Here is a 24206-nt window from a genome sequence, read left to right as displayed (position 1 = left end):
CCTGGCGGCTCTTTTGATTGGTAGAAGACTTGGGTTTACTATCCTCAACCCCCAGGCACCTCTCTTTCTCCCACTAGATAAGCTACCTTTAACTCTCAAGCTCCATGCCTTCTGTCGTTTTCCCCTACCCACCTTCATGACCAACCAATGAGTTCAGGGTAGACTATTCCTCACAACCAATTACAGCTGCCTTTAAACTTGACGAGCAACTTCCCGCCCCTCACCCTGACTCCACCCCGCGGCCAATTGATTTAGGGGAAGGGGGCGGACACATCCAATCAGCACGACATAGGCCTCCTGATTGACACCCAGACCCTCGCGCTGGCGTGTTGTGCTCTGAGGTGGGGAGGAGGAGGAGGAGGAGCCGGGAAGAAAAACCCGAGCCAATCCAAGCAAGCTGAGCGTGAGGCCAATCGAACGCCGCGCCCTGCAAGGAGCAACCAATCCTAACGAGGGGACTGGCCTCATTCTCGCTAGGAACCAATGGGGCGAGCCTAACGGCGCAGAGCGACGTGCTGCGGGAGCAATGACGGACCTATATTCGGGGCTCGGGGGCGGGCCGGCGCCAGAGACGAGAAGAGAGGAGGGGAGGCCTCCTCCGCCGCCGCCATCTTGGACCGGGCCCGTTCAGCTTCCGTGGAGCCGTCGGCAGCCGCTGCCGGGCCTTTCCTTGATCCCTGAATCCCCTACTCGGTCGTCTAGAACAATCCCGGGCCCACTTCCTCTATCAACAACACAACCCCACTTCCGGCTTTCGCGCCCTCTTATCGCGATAGCGCCCGGGCTCGGGGCGCGAGGAAAGAGGAAAAAAAAAAAAAGGCGGCGGGCGGGCGCTCGCTTCTCTCTCCCCCCTCCTCGCCTGTCGCGATACGCTCCGCAGCGGCGGCGCCAGCTCCTGCGGTGAGCGTCAGGTTCGACTGGGCCGGACCCCTTCCCCTCTTCCCTCAGCTCCATCGGCCGACTTCTTGCTCCGCGACCCTGCCGCCTGTCGCGACACGGCCTCAGCTCCCGCCGGGCCCTGGCCGCGCGCTCGGGCCCGGCTCGGGCGGGCGGGGACCCTCTCTCTGTCCTCCCGCGTCCGGACTCCCGCGTGGCAGAGCGCCGGCCCCGGGTGCGAGGTGCCTGCCCTCCTCCGCGTCTGGCTGGGCTTGGAGCGGTGGGCGCGCAGCGGGCCGCGGAGGGGTCTTTCTGCTGTGAGCGCGGGGGCCACTCCTGCAGTCATGCCTACCCCGGGAGCTCCCTTTGGGAGCGTTGCCTCAGTGCACCCGAAGGCTCCAGCTTGTTGGTGTCTTGATAGGGGGAAGCCTCTTTGGAAGAGATGGATCTTGTGGAGGAAAAAAGACCCGAGGGTGCAGTTCCCGTTGTGAGTTGGAGCCTAAGCTAAAGTTTCACCTAGTCCTCACAGCTCTAGCAGTGAAGTCTCATAGAGGTCCCTTTCCATCAGTCTTTTAAAGGAAGCATGTTTTTTTTGTTTGTTTGTTTATTTTGTTTTAACACTCTCCCCAAACCTTGGATTCAGGACTGTACCGTATTGCTCACTTCCTGGCTTCACGTCTTTTACATCTTTGAGGTGGGGTATCAGCGGCCTCTAGCTTTGAGGATGCAAGCTCCACTAAGATGCACACTGTCTGCCTCCGTGGATGAAGCTTCCTAGTGGTTAAGTCAACTGGTATTGCTGTGTGTGGTGAGGGCCGCTAAGCTTTCCTAGATCAGTGTCGGTGGAATGTGAGCTCCCATGCTCTCGGTTGTTGGTACTCTCCTTTTGGGACAGTTGAAGCACCTCTTCTAAACAGCTGTATCTCGGTTCTGGGACCTTTTAGGATTAGCTTTCTGCCTTTTTGACTAGGGGTTTCCTCACAGTCTCCCTTCCCTGCTCATCACATGGACTGCCATCTCTCTCTGTATTTCCATTCTCATCTGCCCAGCCTGAGTGAATATGTGATCTTCTATAATTGAAATCCACTGGGTGAAAGTGTTTCAGAGTTAGAATGGTCCACCTCACCCAACTGGCATCCTGTAGGACTGCCAGCTTTCCTTGCCTGAGTCTTTTGCTGTGCAAGGCAGGTAGCCTTTCTCCCTGTAGTTGTGTTGTCTTTGTGGAGTAGTGTTGTCACCTGCCAGGTAAAGTTCCTGTTTTCTTTGCTATTGGCATCATCCCCTTTCTTGCATTTCAGATGGCCACCACCTATGTACCCGCTGTGAGGAGAGGATAATCTTGGGTATGGGTGCCCCTGGCTACTGTGACACCCCCCCTCCCTTTGTGGTTTTTCTATGCATCTGAAGTGATGGTTTCTTGTGCTGTGTCTGATACCTGGGCAAGAGACCACTGTAGTCACTTTGCTTGGGACTAAAGATTCTAAGGGGTGACTTTTCAAGGTTTGGGTTCCTCACTCCTACCTGTTGGGCCTCTCCAGGGGCAACAGTTCTAACCAGGATCTACTTTATTCACCTCATAGAATCCTCATGTGCCTGTGCCAGCATCCTCCACTGGGTTCAAGTTCCACTTTCAGTGCTGCTTGCCACCATTCCTGGCTTCAGTGTGAGCCCTCTTAGCTGCCTGTGCTATGCTCCAAGATTGCTTGTGTGGCCACTCAGCAGTACCAGGTTTCAAAATTAAGGTTGAGCCCCTTCATCAGGTCTCTGTATGACACATTGGCACCTGTGGTGAAAAGTTCTGTAGATTGTTTTGTTGTTGGCTCCTATTTTGAGTCTTGATTTGAGGATGCACTACAGCTGTGGACAGGATCCTACCAGACGCCCAGCTTCCTCCATGCTGGTGAGACCCTTCACCATCTGTGTATGTATTCTGTGTGAAGGTGCTTGTCTACCTCAGAAAGGCCCTGTAGTGGTGACCTAGAGCAGGTCTTGGAAAACGGGATGGGCAGTCTTCTGTGGTGGCGCCTCTATTTTGAGGCTCCAGCACCAGCTCCCTTTCTGTCTGTCTACTGAGCGTCTGAGGTATGTGCACCTTCTTTGTGTGAAGTGGTTTTTGTTTTGCTTTGCTTTGTTTTATGTGGAGAGAAGGTATTGCCTCCACTCTGGCTGAGGCTGCAGCCTCTAAAACAGAAATCCCTGGGTCTGTGGGCTTTGTCATACTCTGGAGCAGCAGCCTTCTGCCAGTCAGACATTGTCTTCATTAATCACAGTTGTGCCCATAGTGACGGCTGAAGTATTACATCTGCTTTTTTATTTTAATTTTTAAATTTATATTTAGTCTACTTGTATTTTGCCTGCACACATGTAAGTACACTGTATGTGTGCTGTACCTGAGAAGGCTATTGGTCCCCCTGGAACTGGAGTTAAGACAACTGTGAGCTGTCTGATAGGTGCTAGTAAACGAACCTGGGTTGTCTACACGAACAAGTACTTTTAACCTCTGAGTTGTTTCTAGCCCCTAAAACTCTTTTTAATTATACATACATACATATATACACACACACACACACACACACACACATATATTTATCATATCTTGTTTTTTGTACGTTTAAGCATGCCTTGGCAGATATGTGGGGGTCAGAGAAAAACTTGGAGAAGTTGATTTTGTTTTTACTATTTGGGACCCAGAGGTTGAATCCAGATCATCAATTTTCATAGCATCCACCTTTACCTATTCAGCTGTCTCCATTTATTTAATTATTTTTTGAGTCTATTTAGTTCTGGATGGCCTAGAACTCACTATGCAGACCAAGGTGGCCTTGAACTCACAGAGGTCTGTCTGTCTCCACTTCAAGAAAATGCTGGGATTAAAAGTGCTGGGCCAACATTTATTTGTTTACTTGTTTATTAGATTGTTAAAGAGAGTGTGTGTGTGTGTTTATGCAGGTGCTTTTGCACATGTATACATGCCAGGAGCATACATGTGGGAGTTAGAGGACACCTTTTGAGAGTTAGTTTTCTCTTTTTACCATGTAAATCCTGGAAATTGAATTTAGTCAGACTTGGTGACAAGAAAATATACTGAACCTACTCACTGGTCCTTTGTTGCCTCGTTCTTTGGTGCCTTGCGTCTGGCTCTTTAGGACTTCTGTCACTTTTTTGTTGCCACGGTTCATTCCTCTTGCTGCAGTCCCAACCACTTCAGGGTGGAGCTAGGATAGGGCCTCACCTCCTTAAGGTGGGAGTGCCTTGCCCAGGTTGCCATGCCTGCCCAGAACCCCCCCTGCAGGCTCTTCGGACAAAGTGGGTAGTGTAATAAGCTCTTGTTCAACATTTCTTCCTTCCCTGGTATAAAAAGAGGCTTCTCTGTGCTTGCTGATGGATATTGGAGCCAAGACTCACTCCTCCTGGTCAAGGTCCTGAGTACCTCCTGTTGGTGTCCAGGCAAGGTCCCTAGATCAGGGAGGTACTTACCCTACTTCAGTCTCTTCTGTGGGGCTCTTTGCTGAGTTCCTTTGGTTGCTTCATCTTCCTGGAGATTCCTGTAGTATGATGTGTCAGCTAGTCAATCCTCAATTGAGAGTGCTGTGCGCTCTCTCGCTCTCTCACACACTCTTCTCTCTTTTCTCTCTTTCTGATAATTCCTTTACTATAGATATTTAAGTTCTTACAGTCTGAGGTGCTACCCATATCTATCTCCCTACAGAGTGGAACTGTAGAGTTAATTTCTTAAATTCCTTTTCAGAGAAGGCACCAGCCCCATCCACTCTAGGCCTCTTTTTCTGAATCTGCTCCCTAATGCAGTGTCCCATGCTGTGATTAGTACAAGTGAAAATACTGAGCCAGGCATGGCAGTGCACTCCTATAACCTCAGCATTTGGGAGGACAAAGTAAGAATGTGAGTTCAAAGTTATCCTGAGTTCTATACTAAGACCCTGTCTTAGAAAAGGAAAGATTTTATGTTTTCTGTTGTGCTGGTTATAGCACACGAAGTCGCTGGCTGAAACGTTTTCCACATTGCACCTTTTGTTAAGACTGCTCTAGGTATTTCCGTTTCCTTGGTATTAAGGACCCTCAATCTGGCTACCCTCCAGGTTGAAACTCTTGGTCCTGGAAATGGAGTTGTTTCTGCCTTTATAGCTGAGAGCTGTGTTGGGCCACCCTTGCCCTGTGTCCGTCTAGTTCTCAGAGCCTTGCTTGTTATACCCATGGGGGAGAGGGTTACAGCTTGTGCTAGGAGCTCAAGAACCCTCTTAGGGTCCTTCCTCTATAGGACGCCCTGGCCTGTTTCAGTGTTATCGTTTATAGTGTGGATTTCCCTGCTGACAGACCCCCCCCATCCTTTGTCCTCAGGTCCCCCTGAATTAAACTCCGCTTCCTTCAGAATAAAAATAGGTGTCTCTTTGTACATTTTGGTTTCTGCCCTGATGGATTCATGTTTCTGAGTCTAAATTGCCAGTCTATCTGATGTGGGATTCCTCTGTGTGTGCAGATCTGTTCACTCATAGCTAAGGTGCTTCACTTTCTTATCTTTTTGAGATTTCTATCTTCTCATAGCTTTCCTTGAGGTGCTGCTTCCTGCTCCCAAGTTTCTATAGCCATTTTTAGTGTCAGGCTTCTGTTGTGGAATAAATTCCTTGGAAGTGTGAGACCCTCTTGTTTGATGTTCTGCCTTGTCCTGTGTGAGTGGGTCTTGATCTTCATATCTCTCTTCCTCTTCAGATCGTACCTTTTAGCCTTTCCAGGAGCCGCCAGCCTCATGTTTTCTGTGACTTACCTAGAGTGGCCTCTTCCAGTCACTTCTCCTCCTAGCCCCTCAGTGTTATTTCGAGGGCTAATGCTTCCAATCTTGGCAGTCTACCTGTTTGCTGCATGTGCTCTAGTGTCATCTAGAGCACAGATACTCTATTTTAGCAATTTTCTACTTCCTAAGTCGTAAGAATAGATCCAGATCTCCCTTATTAACTAGGAAAGGTAGCTGGGGATGTAGCTAGATGAAAGAGTGCTTGTATGTGCAAGGCCCTAAGTTCTGTCAGATGGGGAAGGGCAAGTAAATGTTTTTCCTTCTACCATCCTATGTACCCCATGATTCCTACCCATATCCTTGACTCTTGCTTGAGTTTGGACCAGCCAAGGAATGGATGTTAAGTCTTCCCCAATTTTTCCCAGCAGCGTCCGTTTCCAAGAGAGTATGAAGAGAGTGCGTCTGTAGGGCAGGGAAGATGGCGGACAAGCGCAAACTCCAAGGTAATAGACTGTCTGTTGTTCATGTGGCCACATGCTCTTTCTTCTGGGAATTTCTCTGGATATTTGCAGTCTTGGCAGGGTCCTAACAGTCTTGCTTCCTGGCCAGGTGAGATTGATCGCTGCCTCAAGAAGGTGTCCGAAGGCGTGGAGCAGTTTGAAGATATTTGGCAAAAGGTACGGGCCTAGGAACTTCAAAATTTCTTGTCTGTTGGGCAAAGAAGAAGTTCAGGGTCTTGGGGTCTTGATCAGGGAAGTATCTCTGAGATCGACTGTGGGGAGGGGGTCCTAGATTTCCCAGCCGAGGAGGAAAGAGACTGGACCTTTACTGCTATGGCGAGTTCTGGGCAGCCACTTTCACATTGACTGCTGAATTCTTCATCCCTCAGCTCCACAATGCAGCCAACGCGAACCAGAAAGAAAAGTATGAGGCTGACCTAAAGAAGGAGATTAAGAAGCTACAAGTGAGGGGGCTGGGGATGGACGCCTGTGTCCTGTGGGAGGAGGGATGGGGACAGCGGACTGCTGGGTCCCAGGGAGACAAGGTCACTGAGGGCCTCAGTTTCCAGGTCTGCAGCCTAATTATCTTGCTGCTTCTCCTTTCAGCGGCTGAGGGACCAGATCAAGACATGGGTAGCATCCAATGAGATCAAGGACAAAAGGCAGCTTATCGAAAACCGCAAGCTCATTGAAACGGTAGGAAACCAGAGTCTGGGGTTTTCTGGGGTCGGGATATGGTCAGGCTCTAGGGACCTGAGAAGGCAGAGGTGGAGCAGTCTCTACAGAGTCCTCGGGAGGGAGGGGCAATGTTTCCACAACTAACGGAAGGGCAGAGATGAGGGCTCAGACTGTTTCTAGCATTGCTGGCCCTTATAGCCCCTATCCCACCTTTGAGCACCCTCTATCAACTGTTCTCTCAACAGCAAATGGAACGGTTCAAAGTTGTGGAACGAGAGACCAAAACCAAAGCTTATAGCAAGGAGGGTCTGGGTCTCGCTCAGAAGGTGGACCCTGCCCAGAAAGAGAAGGAAGAGGTTGGCCAGTGGCTCACGGTGAGTTGGGACAGAGGAGAAAGTAAGCACTTGGGCCCAGATTTAAATATATACCAGGGCTTTTAGGACAAACCCCTCTTCCCTTCTCTTCCCCCAGAACACCATTGACACCTTAAATATGCAGGTGGACCAGTTTGAGAGTGAAGTGGAGTCACTGTCGGTACAGACACGCAAGAAGAAAGGCGACAAGGATGTGAGTGGTGGGGGCACTATCACCCACAGGGTAGGGGTGGAAGTGGCCTATGAACAGAGGGCATCTGGAGGCTCATAGGAGTCATGTCCTGGATGCCCAAGATACACCTGGGTTAGAGATTGGAAAGGCAGGATGGGGCAGCTTAGCTGGCTGAGTTATGGTGTAGGGAGGTGGTGAGATGGGATATTTGGGTAGACAGTATAGCCATTGTTAGGGGCAGTTTGGGTGAAGGTAGACCTAGGTTCAGCTGGGACCACAGAGTGAGACCTGAAGGAAGAACCAAATTGGGAAAGTACACAGCACTCCAAAGATCCCCAGGTTCGGGGGGTGGGGGGGTGGGTTGTGTGTCTCTAAGAACCAGTTGCTGTAGGAAACCTGGAGATGATTTGGGCCGGAGTCATATGTTAGGATCCCGAATCTTACATGAGTTCAAAGGGATGTCAACTATGTCTCCTTAATGGTGTCCCGGGGAAGGAAGTTCTGATGGGATGGAAAGTGAGAGAGATGTCACTGGGAGGGAGAAGAGTGGATCTTTAACACAAAGGAGGGATTTGGAGCTAGCACTAAGGTGTTAAATTGTAAAGGGAATTGGAACCTTGACAAGAGCAGAAGCTCTCTGTGGCTGCCATGACAGCAAGTTTCCTTCCCCTGGACTCTATCCTTATTGCAATCGTTACTGTTGCAGTGAGATAGGATGTATATTTCTTGTAGAGGTCAGAATGGTGGGAGGCCTGGGTAAGACTTGCTGACAGGTAAGCCAGGTAGAGGGGCCAAGTTGTAGGTAGCACAGGTATTATATAGGTTTCTAGGGATCCCTAGAGTCCAAAGGGGTTTGAGGAGAGAGAAATGGATCCTTGAGATGTCAGAAATCTCAGATTGATCCTCACTGGGACAGAGGATAGGCAGAGTTCTCACTGGGTCATGTTAGGAGGGGCTGGAGCAGAGGTGCCTTTGGGGGTACCTTAGTGATGGGGGACTGAGGATAGGTTCTGTGGGGGCAGGAGGGCTGGCCAGGTGCTCTGCAGCCCCTGAGCCTGGCCCTGGGCTCGCCAGCAGAAGCAGGACCGGATTGAGGGCTTGAAGCGGCACATCGAGAAGCACCGCTACCATGTACGTATGCTGGAGACCATCCTGCGCATGCTGGACAATGACTCCATCCTAGTTGATGCCATCCGAAAGATCAAGGACGATGTGGAGTACTACGTTGACTCATCCCAGGACCCTGACTTTGAAGAGAACGAATTCCTCTATGACGACCTGGACCTCGAGGACATTCGTGAGGCCCTGGGCTGACCTTCATGGCGCAGATGGTGAGGGCAGGAGGCATGGCTGTACCAGCTAAGCATGCTGCTCTCCTACCCCTACAGCACAGGCGCTGGTCGCCACCTCCCCCCCCAGCCACAGCCACATGGAGGACGAGATCTTCAACCAGTCTAGCAGTACTCCCACCTCAACAACCTCCAGCTCTCCTATCCCACCCAGCCCAGCTAACTGCACTACGGTAAGTGTCCAAGATGATTAATAAGAGGGTGGTCATGGAGGAGTCAAAAGCCCAGTATTGCCTTAGAGAGGGCAGCTCAGGAAGTGAGCTCTAGGCTTTTTGTGCTCTGAAGTCCTTCCTAGTGTGGAATGGATATAAAAGCCAAAAGATAGACCCTGGGTTTCCACTCAGGTTTAGGATGCATGTGGGTCTTTGGTGGTGGTAGTCAGGAGGAGCTGAGTGTGGAATGCCAGAGGAGCTGAGCAGCTGGGTATTTCCCTTCTGACGGGGATCTGTGGTCAAAGTCTATCAGGAAAGAAGTCTTGGGTACTTCACAGGATGGGAATGAGTGCTGACTCTCAGAAGGTGGTACTAAGGAGCTCAGAGTTTTAGGTGCTGACCAAAATTTCAGGCTGAACTTGCTTTCTTCTTTTTTTTTTTTTTTTGTTTTTGTTTTTCGAGACAGAGTTTCTCTGTGTAGTCCTGGCTGTCCTGGAACTCACTCTGTAGACCAGGCTGGCCTCGAACTCAGAAATCCGCCTGCCTCTGCCTCCCTCCCAAGTGCTGGGATTGAAGGCGTGCGCCACCACCGCCCCGCCAGGCTGAGCTTTCTAACAGCTCTGGGGCACAAGGCTAGTCAGATGGACCTATAAGAGAGTAAGAGTAGTAAGGGCCCTCCTGTGTCCCTAAAGGATTGCCCTGTTTTGGGACCCTGGAAATCACAGTTTTTGACTTCACTTCCCCTGCCTCAGGAAAACTCTGAAGATGATAAGAAGAGAGGCCGTTCGACAGATAGTGAAGTCAGCCAGGTGGGTCCCAGTCTAAATCTGATGGTTTGTAACTTGTTTATTGAGTGATCTCCAAAATTACTGAAGCTGGAGGAGGGCTGGCCATAATGCTGGGCTCTTGGGACAGGTGTGCCAGAAACAGTGCCACCCTGAGGGCAGGGTGATGACTGGTGTTATGGTTGAGGTGGCCTGTTGTCTGGCCTGTAGAGGAGGACTGGGTGGTACTGTGGACAGCAGCGGGTCACACAGGGAACTGTGGCAAGAAGTTAGGAAGTATGAGAGGCGGGCTGTTGGACTGAGGACTCTTTGGTCTCTGAAGGAGCCAAACAGCCTGAGAAATGATCAGAAAGTCAGACTGCTTGTGCTATGCTGACTTCAGGAAGCGGTTCCTAAGAGAGGAAGGCAGTATGTGGCACTTCTGAATTCCTTTAGATCCTAGTGAATGAACTCTTAGCTCTGTCAATTTCTCCTAAGATAGGAACATATCTTAGACAAGAATGTGGTTGAGAGAGCACGGAGCCCCTCTAGGCTAATAGAAGGGACAGTCTCTGGTAGGAGGACCTAAGTGCACACTAATGAAGCTAATGCAGGGACCAGGGCTGGGGAGCAACCAGAGTAATGGAGTGAGAAGGCGGGGCAGGGGATCCTGGGGTGGGCCTAGCTCTGCCACTTTATCAGGCCCCTTGACTGTCAAGCAGTGAGTCCCAGGAAAAAAGTGAATGGCTAGTTTTCTTTGGTACTTGGTAAGTGAGATTTTTGTGTAGTGATCAGAAGGCCTGGAGGCAGTTAGGCATGGCAGCCTGGTTGTCGGAGCTTAGTTGAAGTAGGGATGGTGGGGATGCCCTGGTCATTCTGTTCTGGAGCACTGCATTTCACAGTTTCATGATGAGCTGACATTCAGGAGTATCTGGTTGTCCGCATTCCCTTAGGCTGATCCAACTAATCACAGATTGAGGTTGAGTTTTTGTTTTTGGTGTTGTTTGTTTGTTTTGCAAGAGCATCTCACTGTGTAGCCTATGCTGATCTGAGCTCTCCAAATAGACAAGGCTAATCTCAAACTCGGAGATCTGCCTGTCTCTGCCTCAAGTGCTAGGATCAAAGGCATATGCCACTCCTTCAGGTCTCAAGTTCAGGGTATTTGAGAGTTTCTCTTGGTCTCTAGTCTTAACAACCTAACTAACCTCTGTCAGATTCATGTGGACTATAGGGACAATGTCCAGGGAGGACTTGGGACAGCTGAGTGGGCTGGAAATAGACTTTAAACATGAAGGTAATTGAAGTCTCCTAGGTGCCCCAGAGAATGTGGACAGTTGATAGCAGGTCAGAGGCGAGGCAGGAAGACAATTTAAAAGAGGGGGGTGGGTAGGGGACAGGCTGGTCTCTAGTACCTGACCCTCTGTTTTTTCTTTCCTGCAGTCTCCAGCCAAAAATGGCTCAAAGCCTGTCCACAGCAACCAGCATCCCCAGTCCCCAGCTGTGCCGCCCACCTACCCCTCTGGCCCCCCACCTGCCACTTCTGCCTTGAGCTCCACCCCTGGCAACAATGGGGCCTCTACCCCGGCAGCACCTCCAAGTGCCCTGGGCCCTAAGGCCAGTCCAGCTCCCAGCCACAACTCGGGTACTCCTGCTCCCTATGCCCAGGCTGTGGCCCCACCCAATGCCAGCGGGCCTAGCAGTGCCCAGCCCCGGCCCCCCAGTGCCCAGCCGAGCGGGGGAAGTGGTGGTGGCAGCGGAGGGAGCAGCAGCAATAGTAACAGTGGCACAGGCGGAGGGGCTGGCAAGCAGAACGGTGCCACCAGTAAGTGGAGGCCTGTTTGGGGGACAGGGCAAGGTGGGTAGTAGCTGACAGCCTGTTTACACTTGCCCTTCTTTTCTCAGGCTATAGTTCAGTTGTGGCAGATAGCCCTGCAGAGGTGGCCCTGAGTAGCAGTGGGGGCAGCAGTGCCAGCAGCCAAGCCCTGGGGCCCACTTCAGGCCCTCACAACCCAGCTCCCAGCACCTCGTGAGTTGTGGGGTGGCAGTGTGTGGGCACAGGCTCTCATGTCACTCTTGTTTTTAGGGTTCCAAATTCTACCCTTCTTGGGTAATATCCAGTGTATCCTTTCTTCACCTCAGCAAGGGGTCTTGTCCTTGCTTCTTACCAACTGGGACATAAGTACATTAGTTCCCAGCTTCACCTTCTCTTTTATTTTTTACTCTGGGTTTCAGACTATGCTGTCTTCCCATTTCTGTTCTTTGCTCTGAGGCACCCTGATCTTCAGCCTGACCTGAGATTACTAATGAAAGATCTGCTGCCTTGCCAGCCTCATTACCAGCCCTAGTGGGATTGTACCATGTGCATCTGTGCAATCTGTGTTCTATGATAGAAACTTTATTTATTCTGAATCTGTTTCAGTGATGGTTCTAGAACTATCCCATCCTGTCTTTTAGCCTCATAAAGCTGTTGGATTGTAAAATTCTGTTTGCACACCTCGGTACTTCTGTACTAAAAGAGGATTCCAGAGATTTGGATTCATTTCCGCATGCTCCAGCTGTCTTGCTTTCAGCTCCCCCTTTTAGATCCCATATTCTGTCTGTCTGTCTTCAAGGACCTTAATTTGATTCTCCTCCATTCTTTACCCAGAAAGGAATCCAGTACGGCAGCCCCATCGGGGTCTGGGAGTGTGGCTTCAGGCTCAGGGAACAACTCAGGGGGACCCAGCCTCTTGGTGCCACTACCTGTAAATCCCCCCAGTTCTCCAACGCCCAGCTTCAGTGAAGCCAAGGCAGCTGGCACCCTGCTCAATGGTCCTCCACAGTTCAGTACCACCCCAGAAATCAAGGTGAGTTCCCTAAGCCCATCCTGGGACAGGAAATCCAATGACAGTGCACTTTCCTAGGGGGAAAACATCATCTCAGAAGTTCTCCTGAGTGGGTGATATGGCTTTAGCATGGTTTTGAGGGGAGGAGAAGCAAAGTGACACCTTGTAGAGAGACTCATGGAAGGCTGTGGGTGGGATGGGGGGGAAGAGTACCATGAAGGACTCAGCCTTATTGGCTATGACTAGTACAGAATGAGTCCCTCCAAGAGAGCTGGGGTGTAGGTCTGTGGGTGGGCTTTAGTGATGGAAGAGTTGTACAGAGTGGGTAGAAGAGCCAACCCTAAGCTGCTTCACCAGGGAAAGCAGTGTGGGGGCTGCGGGCCTAACCCACTGATGTTCCCAAGGAGACTGAATGCCCAGGGATGGTCGACACTCTTAAGGCAACAGGACAGCCTGCAGTGCTGCCAACCATCTCCCTCAAGGTGCCATACTACTGTGGCAGTCCAGTGGGTGTTCCCCCAGCATGTGGTGTCTTTATGGAAGTGTGTGTGTGTCCACTGCACTTTGTAGGGTAATGTTTCCTCTGGAATGTGTTATGGACCCTGCACAGAGGAGAGTGAACTCTTACAAATCTGATGGTGATTAGTGACTTCAGATTTGCACTTCCCTCTGGCCGTGTTTTAGAATTCTATGGTTAGATCTTGCAGACAGGGACCTGACAACAGCAGATTACACAGAGTATACAAAACCTATCAGGCTGTGGGTTGTTTTTTTTTTTTTTAATTTAAGATTTATTTATTTTGTGTAAATGAGTATACTTGCTATCTTCAGACACACCAGAAGAGGGCATTGGATCCCATTACAGATGGTTGTGAGCCACCATGTGGATGCTGGGAATTGAACTTTGGACCTCTGGAATAGCAGTCAGTGCTCTTGACCACTGACTGCTCTAGCCCCTAGGCTGTACATTTTTATGCAGCTTAGTCTCTGTTCAGGTCCTAAGGCTTGGCCGCTTTTTCTTTCCAGGCCCCTGAACCTCTGAGCTCTCTGAAATCCATGGCAGAACGGGCAGCTATCAGCTCTGGTATTGAGGACCCTGTGCCAACGTTACACCTAACTGATCGAGGTGACAGTCATGGGATGGTGGGGAGGGCAAAGGCCAAAAAGGAGCTTACCCCATCCTCATCATCGAAGGGCCTAATGGCCCATCCCCTACAGACATCATCCTGAGCAGCACATCAGCACCACCCACCTCATCCCAGCCACCCCTGCAGCTGTCAGAGGTGAACATACCATTGTCACTGGGCGTCTGTCCACTGGGGCCAGTGTCCCTCACCAAGGAGCAGCTATACCAACAGGCCATGGAAGAGGCCGCCTGGCACCACATGCCCCACCCCTCTGACTCCGAGCGCATTCGGTGAGGGGCTGCAGAAGGGGCTGGGGACCGGGACTCCCCAGAGGGAGGAGCTGGTTCCTGGGTCCTGAGAGACTAGGTAGAGTACTCGTCTTAAAGTGCTGAGGACTTGGCTTGGGGCTCCCTAAAGCAGGTTGATGTGTGCTTCTGAACACCCTCCTGAAGGCAGGGCAGGAGCTCAGAGCCACCTGGCACTAAATCCTCACTGGTTCACAGGCAATACCTCCCCCGGAACCCTTGCCCGACACCCCCCTACCACCACCAGATGCCACCCCCACACTCGGACACTGTGGAGTTCTACCAGCGCCTGTCAACTGAGACGCTCTTCTTCATCTTCTACTATCTGGAGGTACAGCAGGGCCCCCGGGGCAGCCTCGGGCCCCCCAGCTCCGCCGCCACCGCTGCCATCCCCCCTCGGGCTGGAGGGGCGAGGTGGGTGTCCCACTGCGGCCACTGGGACCGCACCCCTCCCTATCCCAGTCCTGGGCCCCCTCAAATCAAACCTGACCTAGTCCCAAAACATTCTAATTGCTAAGGTTCAGGGAGAGGCTGCAGACCCTAGGCTCTGTACTTGCCAAGAGCTCTCAGCTCCTGGGAAGCCTTTAGTTTAGGATAGCTGCAGAAGTGCAGGAGACACTCCCAAGGCCCCCCTAGAGACCTCTGCAGAACTGTCTGACCTCTGACTGCAGTAGGTCAGCCCCTCCTCCTCTCCCCTTGAGTTTCCTATTTCGTTTTTCAGCTTTCATTATGCATTAGTTTCTCTTCTTTCTAAAGCTTTTCTGAAAGCAATTCTCACCTCCTGTCTCATTTTCTTCTGACCATGGTATGTTTTGTGCTCCCAGCACTGTCTCCAAGTGGACTGTCCACCTCAGCTGGTCTGTGGTGGGGGTCTGGGTCCAGCCCTGATGCCCTGCCCTGTCCCCCTGCTAACTACTCAGTTTGGATACCTTCTGATCTCTGCTCTGCATTTTCTTTCCCAGGGAACCAAGGCACAGTACTTGGCAGCCAAGGCCCTAAAGAAGCAGTCCTGGCGATTCCACACCAAGTATATGATGTGGTTCCAGAGGCACGAGGAGCCCAAGACCATCACAGATGAGTTTGAGCAGGTGAGGGTCCCATTGGGGTATGGTTAGTGTCCCCAGTCCCAACCCTCAATCCTTGCTGGCCTTTCTCCTTCAAGAACAGTCCTGTAAACTGACCAAGCTGATTCCCTAAGTTGTTCACCTAGCCTGAGATAATGTCCTCTCCATTTTTCAATCTCTCAGTGCTTTAGTTCTGAGCCATTGTTAGTGCTTCCAAAGAGAAGCCTTCCTGGAGCTGCTGACTGCCTCTACCATGCAGCTCTGGGGACTTTAGTTGGGATTTTCCTAATTGACATTTCCCAAACGTGACCTCCACCGTCCCTTGTCTTTCATTTCCTGGCAAACAGCAGAGCAGGGACTGAGTCTGTTGGAAGTCTGTTTAGTCAGCCTTCTTGAGCCTCAACCATTAGTTGATTGGAAAGTCCACTCTCCCTAAACATCCTGAAGCCAGCTGCTCTGGGTTTGAGCCCAACCCCTGTTGGGTGATCTTGGGCAACTCAATCAAGCCTCTTTTTGTTTGTTCCCCTATCTGTAAAAATGGGAGTAACGGCACCCACCTCATGGAGTTGTTACAAGGATTAAATGAGTTAATAACATGTAAGTACTAATGGTGCCTGCTATACAGTGAGCGTCACGAATTTTTTTATTGCTTTCAGTTGGTGCGTTTCACAGTGGCTTTCCCCATACACATTTTCCCCACCTACACTTCCAGGTACCAAGCTGGGCCTCATCGATCCCCGTTCTCACAGAAGTCTGTTCTGTCCCTACATTCTTCCAGACCACTCTGAAGCGTTTCAGACACTTGACCTAGCTGCTTTCTTGATGTATGCTCTCCAACCTTGACTTCAGCCCTCCTCTCCCGCCCTGGTTTCATCCTTGACATGAATGTCTCAGGCATTGAGTCCCCCAGCATCTCCGTTACAATGAAGTGTGTGTCTCTGCAGAGCAGTTAGATGTAGATGGTGTGTATGTTGCATTGTAGGCCACTTGTTGGTCCCTACTCCTCAGTGTCACTTAAGCATAGCCCATGTGGGGCAAAGGCCAGGCTTGGCCCCCTTCTTCACTTACCACCAAGGGCGGAGTGTGATAGGACAATCGGCTTGGTACCACCATGCCCCTGACACCTGCCTCTTGCTCATCTGTCTGGCCCAGATCTCAGCCCCCTCGTCGTCCACTCACTGACCACCTTCTTCCCCGGCCAGGGCACCTACATCTACTTTGACTACGAGAAGTGGGGCCAGCGGAAGAAGGAAGGCTTCACCTTTGAGTACCGCTACCTGGAGGACCGGGACCTCCAGTGACACCGGCCCCTTCTACCCTCCCCCTCCCCCGCATGCTGATCCCCCCTGCCCAGGTGAGGGCCCTGCCCTGGAAGACTGGGGGAGGCCCAAGGCCATGGGACACCCTCCCCCCCAGGAAGCAGGGAAGGGATGGGGAGGTTTCTCTTCCTCTCTGCCCTACCCTGGGGGCAAGGGCTGCCCCTCATCCCCTCCCCTCCCCAGTGAGGGACATTTTTTGGTAAACCTATTTTCATTTTGGAAAATATTTATGAATAAATAGTTTTATATGACGGCTGGCAGCTGCGGCCTCCCCTATCCCCCCAAGAGAGTTCAGTGGGCAGAAGTTGGGTTCTGTTGTCGGGGTCGCCGGGCCAGCTGGGGGTTGAACTGGGAATTGTACCGCCGCCTCCGTTCGTCTGTCTCTTCTGCTTCCACCTGACCTTGCTGGGATACCTGGCCTTGTACCCGGGCCAGCAGGGCCTCCGCTCGTGCTCTCTCAGCTGCTTCCCGCTGAAGACGCTCAGCACGGAGCTTTTCTAGAGAAGGTGGCCTGCAGGGAGGAAAGCAAGAGCAGAAAGTTTGAGAGATGCCACCTACCTGGTCCTGGGTCACATGAGCAAGAAAAGCACATTGAGCGGTATCCTGGGCCCTTTGTACCATTTTCAAATGTGTTTTTGTCTTCTAACCTCAATAATTCTTGAACTTTGATCTCAATCCCCTTTTAAAAAGTGAGGATGAGTGGCTGGGCTCAATCCCCAGCACCCATATAAAGCAGCTCACAACTGCGACTCTAGTTCCAAGAGATTTGGCACCCTCACTCAGACATACCTGCAGAGAAAGCGCTAATGCACATAAAATAAAAGTACATCTTTGTCGGGCAGTGGGGGCACACACCTTTAATCCCAGCACTCCAGGTGGAGGCAGGTGGATCCCCAAGTTCGGGGCTAGCCTGGTCTATAGAGCAACCACTAGCAAAAACCTGAGTACCAAAGTCAAATAGGCTCTTTACTGTGGGTGCCTTCCACTGTGGCAATGAAGGTTTCATAAAAGGCTTCTCTTGAGTGACTAAAAAAAAAGTGTAATGGATGGGTGCGGCACATTCTAACCCCAGCACTCAAGAGGCAGAGACAGATCTTGAGTTCAAGACCAGCCTGGTTTTACATAGTTCTAGGACAGCCAGCGTAACATTGAAACTTTAAATAAAATAAACTTTAGTTTTAAAAAATACTTTTAAAAACATAAACCCGAGGGCCACAAAGATCTCTTAAGGTAGGCTGTATCTATACTGAACTAGTAATGAAAACTGAGCTGAGTGTGGTGGCCTTGATCCTAGCCAGGACTTGTGAAGCAGAGATCGGCCAGAGTGACATAGTGATAACCTGTCCCAAAGAAAAGACAACTGAAGGGGCTGGAGAGATGGTCCAGTGGTTAAGAGCGGCACCAGCTGTTCTCTGAGAAGACTTGGTTTTGATTCCTAGCAACCTATATGGTGATTCTGAACACATTCTGATTCAATTCTGAACACAATTGTGTTCAGTTTCAGGGACCCAATGCCATCTAGTCTAAAGGCATCAGCAATTATGTGGTACACAGACAAATGTAGCCACACCCATGCATATTTAAAAAGAAAACTATGAGAAATAGTGTACACAAGCATCTGTACATACCCTTGGCCATAAGAGGAGATGCTAGTCTTACAAATCCTAAAGTCTGTCTCCACAGAGATCCCTAGATAACATACTAAGAACCACTTCATCCTGTCTGCCCTGCTGAGCCTTTTTGTGGTACCCTGGCTGCTAGGATCTTCAAAGTTTCACTCTGCTCTACTGTGGGCTGAGTGTCTATTCTTACTCTTTGGGGCGTTGTTTCTGAGGCTGATCCTGTCTGGAAGGATGGCTTTCGTTGCTGTGGTGCCTTTTCTTTGCCAAGTGCTTCTGCATCTCCCTCAAGGGATCCAATCGGTTCTTGATCTTCTCATCTGGGCTTGGGCCTGGAGGGCAACCCTTTTGCCCTGGGGGGAGCTGGTACCAAGGAGGTTGAGTTTGGGCCTCTGCTGCACTCTGGCCCAAATATGTCAGGATGCCTAGAGCTTTCTCTTGTCTCTCCTGCAGGGGCAAGAAAACAGTCTTTTCAGTCCCTCTGGGAGCCCTAGATGTGGCAATAAAAAAACCCAGGTCCTGAGTTTCTGGAGACAAGGGAAATCACAAGACCAATCAGGGACTAGCTTTGCAAAGCACCAGGGGCTTATCTGCAGGAGGAGGAAGGAAAGGAGGGCAGTGGCCTGTGCAGTAATGGAAGATGGGAGAAGCTTACTTTGGGAATCGTTTAAGGAAAAACCTGCAGAAAAGCAAAATGGAGGAGTGGTTTTCAGTGGGAGACAGCACCTTCAAAGCTGGATGAGAGATGTAGGATAGCCGAAGTACAAATCAGTTTGAAAAGCACAAATGCAGTCTAGAGGTCCGTGCCTATGATCTCGACACTTGGCCCAGGAGGCCAAGATAGGAGGATTGAGAATTAGAAGGGACCCTGGTCTGTGTAGTTGTGATCTCATCTCAAAATAAAATAGCTTGAGACTTTTTTTAGTCCCATGAAAAAAGGTTAGCTAGTTTAAGTACTGTACAGCAGTAACCAACTTACAGGTGATACCTCTCAGTCACGTTCTAAATTGTCTGTGCTAACCACACTATATTCTAACAGTCACAGCCAGTTCCCACCCCTATTTTCACCCTCCCACCCCCATGATTCCACTAAAAAATGAGGCAGCTTACCTTTTCCTGTCGCTTCTCTTCCTCATGCTCTTTATTGCCTCTGGGCACTCCTTTCCCTTCTTCCAGCAGCTCCCTAAACAGGTCCACAGGGCCAGAACTTGGAGCTCCTGGGTCTGCTGCCTCCAGCTCAGGCAGTGAGTTTCGTTGCCTGGCTTTCTTCCGTAGGAATTCCGTTCGGGCCTACAAAGGGTTGTAGGCAGGACATTCAGAACCCACAAGTGCTGAGGATACCAGAAGGGTCCATGGGCAGGGAGGGCAGTGGTAGAACACTCCTTTGATCCTAACACTCTGGAGGCAGGCAGGTAGATCTCTGAATTCAAGGCCAGCCTGGTCTACAGAGTGCGTTAGTTCCAGGAGTACACAGAGAAACCCTGTCTCGAATAATCCAGGGCAATGAAAGTGACACCATTTCTAACTTGGAGTGGAGAACCAGTGTTTTTAAACAGTAAACTGGGCTATCAGAGATAATTGCGCCTAAACAGAAGACTTTCCAGCCTGGAGTGATGCAAGAAAAATTCACTCGGTTATCAATCTGGTAGAGGTGGCTTGGTCAGCCATAGAGCCCCTGCTTAGTGTTTGCAGTTCGAAGTTGAGTCTCCAGCACAAGTATAAGCTTACTACTCCCAAACATTGCTTTCTGGACAAAGGGTCTGAATCCAAAGTATGGGTCCAGGTCCCCATTCCAAATACAGCCTGACCCCAGATAGGGATAGTCTCCGATTCACATTTCTCCGCTCACTGCAGCCTTAGTATCTGGGATTAATTACAAGCTTCACCTTTTTAAAAATTTTATTATTTTTAAAGCCCACACTGATTCGTGATCAGATTGGCCAAGGGCCTTAAGTGTAAACCACACTGATGGAGTAACTATTAAAGTGTGCATGTGTGTGTGGACTTCAATATTAGCGTTCAGGTGGCATAAGCAAGCGGATCTTTGAGCTCGAGACCAGTTTTGTCTACATAGCCAGTTCCAAAACAGCTGCGGCTACACAGACCCTGTTTCAAATAAAGAACGCCTCCAGATGTGCTTGTCTTGGGGAGCAATGAGGGAGAAAGAACATGTCCAACGAAGTGGACCCCATCTTGTCCGCCCTTTGCCCTCCTTGCAGAAGCCGGTGCACCGCACCCCTCTAAGTTGTTCTAACAGGGATTTTTCAAACCAAGCCCTCTGAAGGACGGGAGCATACACACAGTGGGTGATCAGTAATTAACTCGTACGGGCAACCTATAAAGTAATCAGAATATATGTCCAACTCTTCCAGTGTGCTAGTCTCTGGTTCCTTCAACACCAGTGGGGAAATCTAGGAAGGTTTCATGGAAGTTAGCACAGGCTTTTCTGAGAAACATCGTCGAACACAAGACCCGCGTCCAACACCGAGTGATAGGCAGGCCCGCCCCACTTCCGGGCCCGCCCCAGGCTTACCTCTTGCTGAGCGAGCAGCACCCTCCGCTCACGCTCCTTCTCCTCCTCCCGGGCCTGGGCCTCGTCGCGCCGCACGCGGGCAACATTGTCCTTGTTCCGGACGTGCCAGCTCTTCTTGGGCAAGATATTCATGGCTCCAGTGCCGACCTCCGACTGTCAGGTCCACTCTTCAGCACTTCCGATTGGCTCGAGGATGCTCCCGCCCCACGGTTCCACCCTTGCTCGTACATTGGTTCTGGGCCAATTGTCACGCCCCCTACTAGCCTTGCTTAGAGATGATTGGCTGAGAAACCTCTCATCTTAGCCAATCCTAAGCATATGTAACCTGAGTTGCTCCACCCCGGACGCTGCTGGGTGAAACTGTTGATGATCTGCCTTGCCTGTCTATCCCTTTATGCAGACACAACCAAGCTCTTCAGGCTGACTTAGATCTGGCCCCTCCCCACACCCTGTCCACGGCTTCAGAACGGGGTTTCAAAACGCATAGCGGCCTTGACTGTTGTTTATTAATACGGTTCAATTGAGAGTGTGGCATTCAAGTGGCAGAGGGCGTGGGATTTGGTTCCAGAGATGAGAGGGCCACATCGCTTGATATATGAAGTCACTGAAGCTTACGATGGGTCTGAGGGGCTGGTCTGAGGGGGTGAAGGTCCAGCCAGACTAATCAGGAAGCTCCATTCGTAGAGCTCAGAGCCACAGCTCGCTGGGCTAGGAAGACTTTATTCTGCACTTCCTGCGGGCAAAAAGGAGTGAAAGTGAAGCACATCTTCTCTTCACCTATGTTCCCCTTTCATGTTCTCACAGAGCCCTTCCCCGGGGAAATCAGCCTGGCTCACCGTCTCTATCTGGCGTTTGAGCTCAGAGATGAGGCGTCCGTAACAGTTAGCCAGGGCTACGGTATACATCATCAGAACGCTAAGGAAGACAGGAATGAAAATCACTTTAGAAAAAAACATCTTCATCATATGGCTCCTTAGAAACCAAGATCAGGAGGCTGGAGAGATGGCTCGTAACCCAAGCACTGGCTGCATTTCCCAAGGACCTGGATTCAATTCCCAGCACCCACATGGCAGTTTACAATTGTAATTCAAGTTCGTTACTTCACACAGACATACAGGCTGTCCAAATACCAACACACATAAAAATTAAAATGAATAAGTAAATTAAAGAAACTAATATCAGGATCCTCAAATCCCTTAAAACCCTTTTGAGACTCTGAACGACAGTTGTTATCCTCTCACCTCAGACCCAAGAGTTCAGACCCTTTAACCAGAGGTTCAGGATCCATACCTCCTCCCCGGTCATCAAACCTATAAATCCACACCCTGGCCCTCCTTCCTCAGACCCAGGAGTCCAAACCCAGATGTCTTTTCTTAGACCCTAAACATTCACACTCCAACTCTCCTGCTCTTGATCTAGGCATCCAGGCTAGCCCCACTTCTCCTCCCTTGTACATAGCCATCCAGCCTTCCCCTTCCTCTCTAACACTCAGGTGCCCAGCACCCAACTCCTTTCTCTCTCTCTCTGTCTCTCTCTGTCTCTCTCTCTGTCTCTCTGTCTCTCTGTCTCCCTCCCTCCCCTCCCCCCTCTCTCTCTCTCTGGTTTTTCCAGACAAGGTTTCTCTGTGTAGCCCTGGCTGTCCTGGAACTCACTCTGTAGACCAGGCTGGCCTCAAACTCAGAAATCCACCTGCCTCTGCCTCCCAAGTGCTGGGGTGAAAGGCATGTGCCACCACTGCCCGGCAACTCCTTTCTCTTTCAAACACTAAATCACACACATTCAGACTCTGACCGCTCACCTAGAGAAGATCAGAAGGGGTACAGTAAAAGCCTGGGTTCCCAGAAAATAGAGAAAATTCTGGGCACTCTGAGGAAGTCTCTCAATGGATTCAGGGATCTGGACCCAAATGGACAGCTTCCCTCTGAAGGGGCCACACAGCTTAGAAGGTGGGATCCTGTAGGGGGAGACACAGGAGATTCAATCAAGTAGGGCCATAGTGCGAACCATGGGTGAATGCAAAGGGAAACAGAAGTCTCTTGTACTTACAGGAAGATACTGTAAAGCACGGGAACAGCAGAGATCGCCAGACCCACAAGAAGTACCAGGGGGAAAAAGAAATTGGCTGTGGATGCTCGGAAGGTGTGGGAAGCCGGTGAGTAGATAGAGAAGAGTGTTACCTGGTGGGGAGAGGTGAAGAAATGGAGAGTTGAGGCTCAAGAGAGTCAATTCTTTGCTTTCCCTTGTTTCCGATCTTGGACCTTTGGCCTCCTTTGGGGGCAGGGCCCAGATCTCTAGGCCACCTGTTGCTTAGTCTTGAAAGTCAGACTATCCCAGATTCATCCTCCTCTGAACCTAGGACTCTGACTTCCAGCTCCCTCCTCCCTCCCTCAGGGCATAGTAATCAGAGGCCCTGGCATCCACCCTCCTTTCCCTAGCCCAGGAGGACAGCCTCCAACACCTCTCAGCTCAGACCCTAGGAACTCCTCAGACTCACCTTCTTCAGACAGAAAAGTATGAGGAACTTGGCAGTGTTGATCAAAGGTAGTAAAGGGCAGAAAAAGCTTCCCACCCAGACCACGGTCTGAGCATAGATGAGCCCCAGCACCTCATCAGGCACCTGGAACTCCAGAGTTCCCGATAGACGACCCAGTGCCCCAGGACAGAGGCCACAGAGGATCCTGAAGGGCAGAGTGGGATAGTCATAGGCCTGCCTTTTGGTTTTCCTAACCCTACCATCCAGCCCATTCTTTTGAAAAGGCTTTTGAGGAGCTAGCTGAAGTTCTTAAGTCTGTGAGGTATGTTCCAGGACAAGCCTGATCTTATAGTTAGCTGGCCTGAAACAATAAGATAGTGGGAGTTGGCTGGGTGGTTGTGGTGCAAGCCTTTAATCCCAGCACTCAGGAGGCAGAGGCAGGTGGGATCTCTGAGTTTGAGGCCAGCCTGGTCTACAGAGTAAGTTCCAGGACAGCCAGGGCTACACAGAGAAACCCTGTCTTGGTAACAAACAAAGAAAGATAGTTGGAGTTGAGTTAGGAAGAAGTAACCAAAATATAGGGGTAGGGATTAGGTAAGGAAGAACTGGGTTTAAAAAGTGGGTGGGAGGCTGGATGTGACGTGATGGCTTATACTGTTAATCAGAGCCCTCAGGAGGCTAGATCACCACCAGTTCCAGGCCAGCCTAAACTCAGTCAGCCAGGGTCTGGGAAAGACGAAGGGGGATGGGATAGAAGTCAGTGGTTAAGGGCCTTACTGAGGCAGACGGGTGGCACATGCCTTTATTTCCAGCACTTGGGAGACAGAGGCAGGTGGATCTCTGTGAGTGTAAGGCCAGAGTCGGTTCCAGGACAGCCAGGGCTGTGACGGAGGGGGAGGGATACTGTTTTTCCAAAGAACCAGAATTTAACTCCTAGTACCCACATCAGGTGGCTCACAGCTAATTGTAACTTCAGCTCTAAGGAATGACATCATTTTCTTTTTTTTGAAAATTTTTTTTGTTTTATTTTTGTTTTGTTTTTTGAGACAGGGTTTCTCTGTATAGCCCTGGCTGTCCTGGAACTTACTCTGTAGACCAGGCTGGCCTCGAACTCAGAAATCTGCCTGCCTCTGCCTCCCAAGTGCTGGGATTAGAGGTGTGTGCCACCACTGCCTGGTGACACCATTTTCTTGTTTCAGTGGACACCTGTACTCACATGCACCTACCCCCTAACACACATACTTAAAATAAATCTCTCTCTCTCTCTCTTTCTCTCTCTCTCTTACACACACACACACACACACACACACACACACACACACACACACA

The 24206-nt window shown here is 50.6% G+C and overlaps 3 protein-coding genes across 6 annotated transcripts in view; 1 reads left to right on the top strand and 2 right to left on the bottom strand.

Annotated features, from left to right (window-relative positions):
- The first annotated feature begins 588 nt into the window (after positions 1 to 588).
- Positions 589 to 16512, top strand: Cnot3 (CCR4-NOT transcription complex subunit 3). Of its 4 annotated transcripts, none has more exons than XM_028775023.1 (18): positions 589 to 900; positions 6052 to 6126; positions 6233 to 6300; positions 6513 to 6587; positions 6730 to 6819; positions 7047 to 7175; positions 7273 to 7368; positions 8425 to 8644; positions 8736 to 8869; positions 9601 to 9657; positions 11053 to 11434; positions 11515 to 11638; positions 12260 to 12458; positions 13464 to 13563; positions 13656 to 13854; positions 14068 to 14200; positions 14832 to 14957; positions 16136 to 16512. In XM_028775023.1, the coding sequence occupies exons 2-18, from the start codon at positions 6102 to 6104 to the stop codon at positions 16232 to 16234; spliced, it is 2256 nt and encodes a 751-aa protein (XP_028630856.1). In that variant the 5' UTR covers positions 589 to 900; positions 6052 to 6101; the 3' UTR covers positions 16235 to 16512. The 4 variants fall into 4 exon arrangements, with proteins under 4 accessions (XP_028630856.1, XP_028630854.1, XP_028630855.1 ...); XM_028775021.1 differs by having other exon boundaries at positions 884 to 900; positions 8422 to 8644; positions 16136 to 16507; XM_028775022.1 differs by lacking the exon at positions 589 to 900 and having other exon boundaries at positions 6038 to 6126; positions 8422 to 8644; positions 16136 to 16507.
- On the bottom strand, positions 15554 to 20936 carry Leng1 (leukocyte receptor cluster member 1). The gene is made up of 4 exons (XM_028775029.1): positions 20405 to 20936; positions 18982 to 19161; positions 18065 to 18318; positions 15554 to 16763 (listed from the first exon to the last, which is right to left on the bottom strand). Exons 1-4 carry the CDS (start codon positions 20534 to 20536, stop codon positions 16544 to 16546), a joined length of 786 nt encoding a protein of 261 aa, XP_028630862.1. The 5' UTR covers positions 20537 to 20936; the 3' UTR covers positions 15554 to 16543.
- The window catches only part of Tmc4 (transmembrane channel like 4), a 12540-nt gene continuing 9222 nt past the window's right edge, over positions 20889 to 24206 (bottom strand). Inside the window, exons 11-15 of the mRNA XM_028775025.1 lie at positions 22899 to 23082; positions 22451 to 22581; positions 22203 to 22358; positions 21241 to 21319; positions 20889 to 21137 (exon numbers count right to left, since the gene is read on the bottom strand). Of these exons, the coding sequence (XP_028630858.1) occupies positions 21069 to 21137; positions 21241 to 21319; positions 22203 to 22358; positions 22451 to 22581; positions 22899 to 23082 (619 nt within the window). The 3' untranslated portion in view covers positions 20889 to 21068. The remainder of the gene's footprint in view (positions 21138 to 21240; positions 21320 to 22202; positions 22359 to 22450; positions 22582 to 22898; positions 23083 to 24206) is intronic.

The sequence above is a fragment of the Grammomys surdaster genome, unplaced genomic scaffold, assembly GCF_004785775.1.
Source record: "Grammomys surdaster isolate TR1022 unplaced genomic scaffold, NIH_TR_1.0 252, whole genome shotgun sequence".
NCBI lineage: Eukaryota > Metazoa > Chordata > Mammalia > Rodentia > Muridae > Grammomys > Grammomys surdaster.
Note: the sequence above shows the minus strand (reverse complement) of the source record. Positions and strands in the feature narration are given on the sequence as shown.

Excerpts from the sequence above, each read along its gene's own strand:
- Cnot3 (XM_028775021.1), top strand. The coding sequence starts at position 6,102 with ATGGCGGACAAGCGCAAACTCCAAG. Across the intron at positions 7,369-8,421 it reads AGAAGAAAGGCGACAAGGAT|CAGAAGCAGGACCGGATTGA; the intron begins GTGAGTGGTGGG and ends TGGGCTCGCCAG. Across the intron at positions 14,958-16,135 it reads TCACAGATGAGTTTGAGCAG|GGCACCTACATCTACTTTGA; the intron begins GTGAGGGTCCCA and ends TTCCCCGGCCAG.
- Leng1 (XM_028775029.1), bottom strand. The coding sequence starts at position 20,536 with ATGAATATCTTGCCCAAGAAGAGCTGGCACGTCCGGAACAAGGACAAT. Across the intron at positions 19,162-20,404 it reads TGCTGCTCGCTCAGCAAGAG|GCCCGAACGGAATTCCTACG; the intron begins GTAAGCCTGGGG and ends AACCCTTTGTAG. Across the intron at positions 16,764-18,064 it reads CAGAAACAACGCCCCAAAGA|GCCACCTTCTCTAGAAAAGC; the intron begins GTAAGAATAGAC and ends TCCTCCCTGCAG.